Below are 12,872 nucleotides of genomic sequence, written 5' to 3'. Positions count from 1 at the left end.
CTCCACAATTCTAGGCCAGTAGGTGGCGACAATTCACTTGTAAGCGGGGTAGTCAACCCCCAGAAGAAGAACTCCTCCCTTTTTCTTCTTCTCCTTCTCTGCACTAGAGGGAGGTTGGATTTTAGTAGAACACAGGTTGAGCAACATCGGGAAACATTTTCACTCGTCCCTCTGTTTAGAAGGGTACTTTTGGGAGGAAGTTGCTGTGCAGATAAAATGTCGTCCTGGGCGAAATCATCTGCAGCAGCCCGCCGGCCAACTGCTAACCCAAACGGAAGGTAAGCCGTGTAGCAAGCTGGTAGCAAGTATAGCATTATAAGCTAATATGCTAGGTAGCAACCATTGCAGAAAATAAAACCGTACCCCCCGGGTTTTATCCTGAGTACTTTTGCTCCATTTGTAAAGGCACACGCATACAAAAACTCCTTCTTGTGTCGTGCAGTGCTCAACAACTGCGTCTGTTTCGGAGAGCTGCTCCCTATCCCACTAGAGAGGAGAAGACCGAGGAGCTCAAGGATGCACTGGAAAAGTATCTGCTTTACATTCACATCATCTCACGCAGCATGAAGTGCAGAGATTCACATAACCCCTCATGTGAGACTAGCTCATAGAGGTCCATAGTATGCAATGCGACGTTCAGATTGCCTCTTGACTTGATAATAACCAGTGCTTTCACTGCCACCCCTTGCATGATAGTGAGTGTGTTTTATTTATGTTGCCTCAAGCATCTGAAAATGATACTTGCAACATAGATGTAGGAGGTGTGTACTAAAATTTGTGAATGTGTATGAGAAAGAGCAAATTTGTATTCCCAATCCGTGTGTGTTTAATCAGAAAATGCACAAAATAAATCTGTCAGTGAGTAAATAGATGTTAATGGCAGAAAAGTCTAAAAGTATTTTCATTCAAGAGCTAGAAATGAGACAAGTCATCAGTTACAACTCAGATGCGCCTCTCAGTTTGCTGTCTTTTTGCTTGTGACTTTTGCTGCACCTGTGTCCTGACAGAGCTCTGCAAATGTGTGTGGAGCTCTTGTCTGTGTGCCTCAGCAGCTATACAGCCTAGATACCACCGGTTAGTGATAGCACCCAGTGATTTTAAATGTGACATGGCTGGGCTGTGTGTATATAGTTTTTTTTATAGTGTGTATATAGTTTTATTATTATTAACCTTTATTATTAACCTACTTTGGTAGCATCTTTCACTAACATCTTCAATCCTATCATGTCATCACATATATTGACTTAGGGAACAGTAGGCCTAAAAATGTGCCTCCCTGTTTGAAATGTAACATTAAAAGATGCTCCGGTTTCACGTCTTTTCTTTCAGTTATGAAGAACTAGAGCAAATGCAAAACTACAGTGGAAGTGTGAAATATGAGGGGTACAAGCATCAGCCCAGTGGTGAGATTTTGTTTTTATATTGATCACTTGATCACTAAAAGCACAGTAATTGGTTTGCACCAGTTTTGTCAATTTCTGTCTGTTTTTTTTTTTGTTTTTTTTTTGTAAATTGAGGTTTTCACTAACCTTGCACACACACATTTTTTTGTCATAATTTCTTTCAAAAGTTCTCAATATGAACATCCATGGTTAATCATTGTGCCACCTATCCCGAAACCCCCAGCAAAGCCAGAGGGCTGCAATCCAGCAGACAGACGTAAAGCCCTGTATCAGAAGTTCTACAGACAGGTGCAGGAGGAGAGGAAGCCAGCTGACTGCGTGGTTCTCTCCATCGCCAACCAGTGCCTGTGAGTACTCGGAACAGCAGTGCAAACCAAAAGCAGCTGCAGTAGACTTGCGGCTTATACACACAGGGCTTGATAGTTTATACTTATCTGCTGCCAGTCAGATGATTGTCATTAATTGTAAATGTTTGGGTGGGGGCAGCCAAGAGTATTTGGACTCGTGCATTTATGTCAGCGACACAGTGTGTTCCTGTTGAGACTTGGCTGGAATGACTTAGCCTCTAGCTGACCAAGATACTCTGGTTCTACTGCTACTTATGATTGTACTAATGATAACACATGCTTACATGCGATCATTATATGACAGATTTGCGTTGATAAGCTCACCCCTCCCTGGTACTGTGAGGCACTCCCTCAAGTGTGATGCTGTGTTTAAACACTATTAAGCAAGCTCTCCAAAAGTAAAACCTGCTTCTGGCTCAGAGATTATTCCTATTGAGAAATCAGCTTTTCCTTTTTTTGTTTTTTGTTTTTTTTTTTTGAACGTCAGTTGTTGAATCAGTATAACATGTAATGATGTGAGAAGTCAGAACACAGTACACACTGTACCAAAGGACAGTTAGTCATATTACACCAGGATCTCATTTTTCTAGTCCCCTAGATTTCCTAGTTTTATAGTTATCATGTTTCACAGAAGAATAATGTATTTTGCTCCCACCAGAGTATTTAAAGGAACAGTTTCATCTGTGATCAGTCAGCGCAGTAGTTGTAAGAGCGCTCTAATTATGTACAAGCTTGATTAGTTTTGGATCTGCTAGATTCAACTGTTGAAGAAGCAGTTGTGTGTGTGTGTGTGTGTCAGTGTGTCAGCAGCACTCCCAGTGGCTCTTAGGTATGCAGAGCTCTACAATGAGATGGTAAATCATCAGTCATCATGACAAAAAAGACAACAAGGCCCAGATTGTCCATTCAAAGTGTTGACAAGCTCAGTATCTTTTAAAGTCTTGTGCTGAATGAAGCTGACTGTTCAATTTAAGTTTGATTTATGATCCCTGACAGGGAGGTGTTTCTCTCCTGCTGACAGCAATGTATTCAATTCATGCCATTGTCCTTTAATGGCTTGTATATAGACACACATTATTATGTGCCACTCAAGCTCTCAGATGAAGAAAGTAAGAGCTGTGTTTTAGCATGCTGTCAGCTCTGACCCTCTCATACAAAATGTACAGTGTGTATTTATAGCTGTACTCATGAACAAATGCAAATCATATTTGTATTTATATATTTTGAGAATACGCTACCCAAGCTCTCATTTTAATATCATTTGAACTGTAGAAACTAATTTCTCCAACAACATACCTTTCCTCCAAAGCGTCAGAGTTGTTGAATACAGTCTAGTATGAAATGAAACCATCGTTTGATTAAAGCCGTCTGTTTTTGAATATTAAGGGTGTCTAATTTAGATTCTAAATGAAAAATCAAGTGAAATAAGCTTTCAGTTTTGATCATCAAAACCAAAAGCAGGATCAACGGTTCTCCTCGTATTTTTTCTTTTTTTTTTTTTTTGTTTGTCTGTCAGCCCTAGTTTACTTGTGTGTATCTGGCGCATGACCTAAGAAAAAGAAACACTTCAAAGTGTTTTTTTCCCCTTTTTGCAGCTGCAGGATGTGTAACCTGCAGCTGCACATCCAGACATTTATCCTGTATGCACGAAGACAACGAACTGCCAGGTACCTGAGGTAACTCCAACAGTGTCAGAGATGTTGGGCTTATTTTCTTTTTCAGAGATCCTTGATCGATTTCTTCAGGGGGAAGGTTTATTCCAGACAAATTTGAGGAACCAAACTTTGTAACAAACTGAATTCATATCTTTTGATTTTTATTGTTGATTCCCACAGGGGTGGAATTGTTTACTGAACTCTGAATTCTTGCCTATCCTCAACTTGCAAAAAGCCACCAGGATGAAGTCAAGCTGTTGTACTGAGCCCTGCCTTTTTAAAGAAGAATTTGAAAATTGAAATGAAAGTAGACAGGGGGTTTAAAATTAATGATTGTAAAGACCAACAGTCTTTCCAAATCCAGATGCGATACTATAATAAGGGCATAGCCAACAGTGCTGGAAAAACATTTTTAAATAAAAAAATCTAACGGAATTGTGACATTAAAGATAAAAGCCAATTCATGACACCCTTATTTACCTTAAGATCAGTGACATGGTACACAGACACACAGCAAATGTTCATTTCTTGTGATAAATATGAATACTCAGCGTCATCTTCTCACATCTTTGCTAATGGTTCAGCATTGCATGCTGTGCTAAGCTCATAAATAAAGACAAATATATATGACGAGACCCCATTTGCTGACAAATAATTACACAAAACCTCATATATAATGTTAACATTTGCATCCTACGTGCAGAGTAATACATACACTGACTTCACAATGCAACATCAAAAATGAATTCATGCACAAATGACAACTTTGAAGCCCTGCCAAGTACGGCAGCTGCATCTGAACTGATGTTATTGTGACACAGTTAAAATAGCTAACTATCCACCCGGCAGACTAACATGGAAGTGCTAATAGTGCTAAAACTGATATGCTACTAATTACAATGCCAAAAATTGGTCCTGAAAGAGCTGGCTATCAGCTGGCCGTCCAGCCATCTGTATTACCTAAACAACAAAATGGACTGAATTTATCAGTGCCACAGCACACTTTACAACTGCAAACAACATTACACCTTTTAAGTAAAAAAAAAAAAAAATACACATTAGTGAGCGGTATTCATTGGGGTTTGTAAGCCTACGTTGGCTGTGGGGGTGTATCCACTTTAAATATTCATGAAATGTTACATTTTTTTGGTCTTTAATAAACATGTAGTGCTTGGACTCCAATTGTTTTTACAAATTAATTTCAAGTTTGAGTTTGGACTAAAAATACAAAAGTAAATTTAATATATAGTGTTTGCCACATTCCAAATAGGCCTGTCATGATAGCAAATTTTGTTGGTCCATTTTTTGTCCCAGAAATAACAAAGCATATTATTGTTATTTAAAGACCATTCTGTACCATTGATATAATGATGATATTGTCTAATTGTATAATAATGTAAGTACATCACTGGACGTAGCAATGGACTTTTAATCCTTAAGAATATTATTATATTAATATATTAAGAATATAACATTGGAATTGGAAAGTGAAAAAACATAATGTCCTCAATAAATAAAACATAGATAAAATAAAACCATGCAACCAAAGCGATAAATAAAATTTATTATCTCTATTAACATAATTCCATTAAAAAATTGCAATTTGCTGGAAGTCAGCAAAAATGATAAGAGGTCATCTACATATATTGATAACTCAATAATATTATTATCATGACAGGCCTAATCCCAAACACTTAATAGAAAAAGACAAAAACTAAAATATGACATACCATTTGAGGCTTCCCTTGCTCAATTTGTCCTCTACATACAGCAAACTGCTGACTGTACTAATGGCATTTCTTCTGCCAGATTTCCCCTCGTGTGATTGTGAAATATTTGAGCAAAGTATAGATCTGGGAAGATGTCTTTGCTCCATGGTGCAAGGGGACTGATGACAACAAAAAAATACCATTGATGTTTTAGAAATGCCACCAAACCCATTCATATTGAGACATTTATCCACACAAACACCACTATTCAACAGAGTGGTCTCCAACTGCCAGCAGCTGCTGGACAGTAAAATGTTTTGCTGTTCATTTTTTACCTAGATGAGCCACAGTAGATTCAGCACTAAGTCATATGAATGAGACCACCTGCTTTTCCTGATATGTTACCTAAACACATATTGCTACAACACTAAATACATCTATGAGAGGTCAAAAATGTCTGTTACTGCCATGCAAAACTCTGTCATACCACACTTGGTCCTGTCTAATTTAAGACCCACACATTTGGAATTCCCCAAACAAAAAAAGATGGCTTACAGTTACATTTTGGTTAAAGCACATTTCAAGTAAAGAAATAATCCTCTGTTCCTCTGAGAGATATAATTTAGGTTTCTCTACATGCCAGTTAAGTCACTTAATATAGACATGCCAAGTTAACAAAGTGTTTCTCTTCCTCTCAAAGGGAATACCCCAAATCGCTAAGCCAGTGCTTGCAGGAGCGCGGCCTGTCAGTGGAAATGCTCTACCTTCAGGCGGAATCGGGCCTGACCCGGGCCCTGCAGGATGTCCGAGCAGACGGCTCCTCGTTATGTATACTGGTGGAGCAGACAAACGTAGCTCTGTCCTCCTGCACTGTTATCATATTCTCAGAGTCCCTCAAAAGTAAGTCCCTACCCCTCATTCCTTCAAGCATAGCCAAACCACCACCCTCCATCCCTTCCTAGCTAACAGTCTAATATGATTTACATTTTCTATAAATTCTACCAACATACCTGGGGGGGGAACTGCAACAGAGAAAAACAAAAACTCTCATTAAAATACCAACCCGTATATTTAAATGTTTATATTCGAATATTTGTATATGTTTACATATAAAACGTATATATAAATATATATATATATAAATAAATATATATAAATAAATATACAAACATACACAATATTCATTCTGTATACACATCAATGGCACTCTGGCAGATCGTCCACTGGCTGCCACAGTGACACACTTTGACATCACATGACATTGCATACTTAACAAACTAAATGAAGCCCAGAGGATGTAAAGTGTATATATCTAAAAGGGATAGTTCCACATTTTGGTTGGAGAATATTGACACCATTCTCATTTCTGTCTGAAAATATGAAGCTACCAGCACCGTTAAATCTTACCAATTAACACATTATATGTTGTTTGTTTAATCTGTCCAAAGACCTCCAAATGGGCAGAACAAAGTCTAAGAACACCAAGTTGTGATTTTACAGAGGTTAATGTGTGGGACTACTATCATGACCTGCTGGACCACCAGCAGTTGCTTGAGGAAGGTATTGTACTCTGGTGAATTGTTTTACCTTTTGGAGGAAGCCAGGCTGGCTGTTTCCAGTCTTTATGCTAAGCTAAGCTGTAGCTTCAAATGGTCTGACAGATACAAGTGTGTGACAGACAAGGTTATTAGCCAAAATGTCAAATTATTCCTTAAAAGGAAAACTATGATTTACCACAACTTTGTTTGAATTTTAATAGCTTGGGCCATGGGCTTTATTGTTTGTGATGACAGTTTGCTAATCAAAGTGAATGCTGAAGTCTAAAAAAGTTATTGAGAGAATTATTGTTATTTCCCCATTGGATCTTTATTTATTTATTTATTTATTTATTTTCAAACATGGTTTGGCCAATAGGACGTTATGCAGTCTTAGCTCTGAGTGGCTGGTGGGTACTCAACCTCAGTTACTCTGTGGGAAAATACACACAGATTTTTTGGTTTAATTATGGCTATTTTTTTTAGGTTTTTTAGGTAATTATTACTTGGACTAAAATGCTCAGTTCAGCAGTTATCTAGTCAAACATTGTCAATTTCTGACAGTGTCAGGTTTTTTTCATCTGTGGCCTGGTGATTGGTATCAGCTGATCAGTCAGCTGTTTCCTGCTACAAACTGTTGTAATTGTACAGGCCTTTGACATTCCACTATTGGCCAACCTATACAGTTACATTCTGACACTTCTGAGTTGTTGTGGTCCGTGGGTTGGATTATATACCCGGTGGAACTGATGGCCAGAGTTGTTAAAATAAAAGCCAAGTTGTAAAAGCATAGTTTGTCTTAAAGTTGACTCAACATGAAATTTTTCTGCAATTTACACAATGAAACAATACCGTGATCATCATCATAGCTGATTAAAAAACAAACAAACAAAAAAACAACAGCAAATAGCATGCAGAACTGTTTGATTACTTCAATTATTTCTGTATTTGTACTGAAAATAATTTAATCATTTGGAAATACACATCACTGACCATACATGAGACATGACACAAACTGACTGATTCAGACGCCCCACTAAAACTGATGTTTGTGCACACATTGCAAAACAAATCTGCATAATATTACAAACATGCATTAAAAAATGTAATTATTCTATTATAATGCTACTTATTGTTGCTCACAACAAAATAAAACCAAAACATGCATACACGTTTTTAGTGTGATCTACATAACCAATAAACTCAATGAAATAAAATCAGTGTAACGTGTGTCCTTCAATGCAAAGATAATACAGCAATTAACTTATCACAGTTAACTTAACACAAATCATCTAAAGTTTATTCATTGTGCTTTGGCGTCACATGTCTGAATGCACATAAAAATCAAAGAATTTATTTTATGTCCAGGAACATAATACAATGAAAAATAGTTATCACTGATAGTAATAAAGTTGTTGAATAATACACAAATTTACACAAATTGCTCCTCCTCTAACAAACCACAATCTGCATTCAAAAGTACATATTCAAAATACTATCTATCAAAGTACCGCTTTACTAACTGAATTTACCGACCCCAACATCGCATTCAAACGAAATGGATTTCAGCATGACCTGAGTGACCCTTGATAATACTGTTCGCTCTACGGTTTTTGCCTCTCTTCCCCTTTAGTCCCACGACAGCTCACCGTTAACTTTTCCCATTTGCCTCCCAGTCCATCGCAACATGCCCAAAGACCAGGCCATGGACTTTGTTGCAGCTGAGTACAGTCACGGCCTCACCAAAGAGCGCCCGCCAAGAGATCCCGCAGACATCGCAGCACAGGCATCACAGCTGCTCGATGACTTTCTGGATCGAGAAAAGATTGAGCGCCACAGTGTTCCCTCTGAAACCCGCCCACTCCTCATGCTGTTAGCTGAGGGAGTGCATCTTTACCCCGAGGAGCTGGAAACCATCTCGGAGTATGTCCGTTCCCGGCTGGAGCACATACAAGGTGGGACACTAGCTGTGTTTTCATCGACAATTTTTAATGCACCTTTTGAAATATTGCATGAGAAAAGGTTGATGAAAATCATTGAAATTTGAAGGAGGGATTACACCAGCTTCAGTTGGGTTTAGGCTTTTTCTAGAGTTGATGCACTCAATAGGAGAGCAAAACACTTTTTGCTTCTTAATAAGGGATGCTCCTTAAAGGGGAATTCAAGTACTCTTAAACCTGGGCCCGATGTTCACATATTTTGGTACAGAAATGAGAAATAGGTTTAGAAAAGTTAAGAGCTGCGACACTGACTAAAATGGCTGCAGTGTAATCCTTGTGGGTAACTTTGCCTATCAAAGTACATAAAAGGATCTCTGCATAGCTTAACCTGAAATGATTTTTGTTTACTTTTACTGTGTAGTATAACACACACATTTTACAATGGTCCAAAATCAATGAAAACAGAGTAAAACTCCAAGACCACCTTTGCTCATCTTTCCACTGTTTAGCAATCACTGACTCTGGTTTGGTCGAAATAAACCCTTAATTCAGATGTGAAAATATTGGAAGAGGAGCGAGAGTGAGGGTGGACATCAGAGAAGCAGTGGGGGAAAACGGTCTGCAGAACCAGAATACTTTGACAGTTAACAGGATTAATAAAGAGCTTAAACATCGTTTTGATCCCCAAGTGATGTGGTGGTCCACTTTTACACTGTGATCTACAGGCTCTGGCTTCTGTCTTCATCTATTTACCTGTTTTTGCTGCTGAGTCAGTTTGACTTCCTTCATAGACCTTTCAATCACCCTTATGTCTGATTCTTTTTGAAAGCGCTTTTCACTTCTCCAAACCTTTGATAATATTTCAACAGGGAGTGCAGCTCCAACAGCTCAACAAAGTAGCAGCGGCTAGCAACAAAGAGGCAGGCCTCAGCAAAGGGCCAGTTGGTTGGAAACACAGCTACTGAATAAAGTGTAGGACTTAAGGAGAGCTGGAACAATGCTGTGTCTGTGCTGTGTATAACTTATTGCACTTTCAGCTCCTTAACCATCATGTCATTCTCTTTGGGTCATACCTTTCTGGTCAGTTGTGATTTTTAAACTTCTCTTTCTCTCTCTCCAGCCTCCACTGCTGAGGGGGAGAGGGGTAACATGTTACCTCCAGGACTGGGGAAACCACCACCTCTGCTCCCTACTCCACCTGGACCCCCTCAAACCCAGTCTGCAGCCGGGGCAGGGGGGGCCGTGATGGACCACTCCACACCTCCGCGTGCTCCCCTCTTGCCTTCACCAGGTTAGACTGTGAAGTTGGTAGATTACTGTGCTATTTAAAAATCACAGCTTTACAAACCATATATCAGCCATATGTTAATAGTCGGTGTCGGATCTGTCGGAGCTCCTTTGTTTACAGTGTGAGAAAGGTGTTCAATTCTGCAGTCATTTACTTAGTGGTGTTTTTGTATTGGTAAGCATTATAGAGCATAGACAGCATGAGAGGTGTTTCTGATATTTTGTTCTTTATTTCATGTGCAATATCTGTAATGTGGATGTGATTCTGCTTTCATCCCATCGTGATGTCCTGTGATAAAGTATCTTCTGTTTCTACTTCTTAGGCTCTTATCCCAAAACCAAACCTCCTCCACTACTGTCCTTGCATCGACCTCCTGGTCCATCGTTAGGAGCACAAACTTCACGAGGCCCTCCGTCTTCACACATCCCCTTCGGTGCCCCCACCGTGCCTCGTGGGCCTCTTCTCCACCACGCTCCTCCGTACCACCCAGGTTCCAGGGGCCCTCATGGGAATAGGGGAGCCCCACCATCTCTAAAGAGTTCCCGTCCTCCACTTCTCTCTGCTCCAGGTGGGTCGCTTATACTTTTTCACTCACACATTTGTCTTGAAACATATTACTGTTGTTGTTGCTGTTTATTTAATGGGGGTGGGACGATGGTGTGTATAGTTTTTGGATTGCAATATAAAGTACCATGAACTAAAACTAATTTCTTAGTTATAACAGACCGTAAACTTTAATTGAACCTCGATTGTGTAATATTGTCTTGTTTTTTTGTTTTTTTTTGTTTCTTCTCTCTCTCTCTCTCTCTCTCTCTCTCTCTCTCTCTCTCTCTCTCTCTCTCTCTCTGATAAGGTGCCCCCCTTCCACGACTGAGCGGCCCCCGACACTAAAAAAAAAAACAACAAAAAAAAAAAAAAAATCACACAAACACACATGCATACAGGAGACAAGTGGCAGCAGTGTACTGAAGTTTTCACTCGACCCAAGAGCGGAAGACTCCTGGCCCCTGTGAAGGAGGACTCTTCTGAGCAGTCTAAACAAAGAAGTAGTAAACCACATTCAGTTAGATGGAAATGCTGGTAGTTAATGTTAATGAAGTTATCATCTTATTGTGGAGGAGGATGGCATGGTGTATTCTAATGACTGATAGATTTTTAAGTTTTGTTTCCACAGTTGCTCTGTCATCATTGTTTTTTTGTTTTCTTTTTTATAATGTACTGCATTTCTCACCCGGTCATCCCATACAAAATAACAAAAACAAAAATCATATTCTGTAATTTAAGTTTGCCTTTTATAGACTTCATAATGTTGGCCGAAGGCACAATAAATGAACCAATGGACAGCTGGCAAAAAGACGAGGAATATGCAGTCTTGTGATGGTAATAAGAGTTTTTATTTTTCTCTTTGTAATGACTACAAAGAGTGAGTGGACTACCTACCTGATTTTCGTGATGGTGCTCAAGATTTCAGGAGTCAGAGATTTGCTTCAGGAGAAAATGTCAGCCATTTTAAAGCTAGTATATACAAACTGTATTCTTGGCTCAGATTTTATTTTATTTATATCTAATTTTATTTTTGACACAAGTAGGAGTGATGAGTCTTAAAGAATTTGTATTATGGCTCTTGTTTCTACAGTTGCATGTACATATTTTTGGCAACTTTTTCAACAAAATCTTCAGCATTGACGGCAATCATTTTCACCTTCGGGTCTTGTGTGTTGTCTTCGTGAACACACTTTGCTCATGTGAGATCTCTGATACTTATAACAAGACAGCTAACATATGCCCTGACAGGAAAAGTATGATTCTCCCAAAAGCATCAGGATTTTTTTGTTCAGGCTTTGTTCTGTCATTCAGAATAAAAAATGTATCCCTGCATTTCTGCAATAAAGCGAAAGAGGCAGCTTGTAATGTTTGCAAAGGTATATGAAGCTCATTATATTTTCTTTGTCACTAATTTATGCAAAACCCAAGTGGACAAATTCAGAGAAGGGTGTCTGATTTTGACAACCATTTTGATAAAAATCTTTTTTTTTTCTTTTTTTAAACAGTATTTTGAGTTTTTATATAAACACGACACTGTGTAAAACAGATAAATCCTAATCAGGTTAATTAATGATGTTACGGAGTAAATGGCTCACATTGATTATGCCTGTGGATCATACAAAATCAGGAAGGAATCTTAGTTATATATGACCGTCCTATAAAACACCTGTGTTTTTTGAATGGAGTTTGGTTTAACTGCTGGGAACAGAGGGTATATTAAAGTTAATAATTCTCATAAATTGAGCTTACTGGCCGTCTAAACATGCACCTTGTAAGTAGTACAACGTAACACATGAAATGGTAATTAAACCAACCTGTTCTCTACTCCTCTAATCTCATAGTAAAATGTTGTGTATGCTGTAACCAGGGAGTCAACATCGGGGGAGGAAAGCAATTTCAAGCATATTGAATACGTCAACGATTCAGATCGTTTAGACCTTTAACAACAGTAAGTGACAGATCAGAAGTACATCACCTGGAAAATCAATGGAGTAGTTTTATATGTCACTTTTTGATGGAAGCAGACTGAAAGGAGGTACATCAAACCGTATTTCTTTTATTTTTTAATATAACACAGAAAATGTTTGCCTGACTGGCCATAGCATTCCTCTGTCCTCCTATAGCTAAAAAGCATTACAGTATTCTTATTATGTGCTATACAGGTTAGAGTCACGCCTACCCCCTATAGGGCGGTCCTAGCGAAGAGGAACAGAACTGAATTTCTTTCCCAGTACACCGCTGTACCCGCCTAAGTTGAAATGATATCTGTGCTATAATGTTCCCAGAGTAAGTGAAGAAGAGTCTCTTCAGAGGTGCAGCACTTCCAACAGTCAACAATCTGAAGGAGGTCAAAGAAAAGCGATTGAGACTGTCAAATAGGATTCGTTCAATTTAAATTGATACCCTTGTAATGTTTTCACATAAATAATCCCACTCTTTATTTGTAATA

At 38.7% G+C, this 12,872-nt stretch overlaps 1 protein-coding gene across 2 annotated transcripts; it reads left to right on the top strand.

Moving 5' to 3' along the window:
* The first annotated feature begins 76 nt into the window (after window positions 1-76).
* Window positions 77-11,802, top strand: si:ch211-216l23.2 (uncharacterized protein LOC565061 homolog). 2 transcript variants are annotated; one of them, XM_046394815.1, is made up of 9 exons: window positions 77-278; window positions 443-529; window positions 1,330-1,403; window positions 1,627-1,750; window positions 5,815-6,014; window positions 8,326-8,604; window positions 9,710-9,880; window positions 10,200-10,445; window positions 10,731-11,802. In XM_046394815.1, the coding sequence occupies exons 1-9, from the start codon at window positions 217-219 to the stop codon at window positions 10,766-10,768; spliced, it is 1,281 nt and encodes a 426-aa protein (XP_046250771.1). In that variant the 5' UTR covers window positions 77-216; the 3' UTR covers window positions 10,769-11,802. The 2 variants fall into 2 exon arrangements, with proteins under 2 accessions (XP_046250771.1, XP_046250772.1); XM_046394816.1 differs by lacking the exons at window positions 77-278; window positions 443-529 and adding an exon at window positions 537-1,074.
* Window positions 11,803-12,872: the final 1,070 nt, after the last annotated feature.

Source organism: Scatophagus argus, chromosome 7 (genome assembly GCF_020382885.2).
Source record: "Scatophagus argus isolate fScaArg1 chromosome 7, fScaArg1.pri, whole genome shotgun sequence".
Taxonomy (NCBI): domain Eukaryota; kingdom Metazoa; phylum Chordata; class Actinopteri; family Scatophagidae; genus Scatophagus; species Scatophagus argus.
Note: the sequence above shows the minus strand (reverse complement) of the source record. Positions and strands in the feature narration are given on the sequence as shown.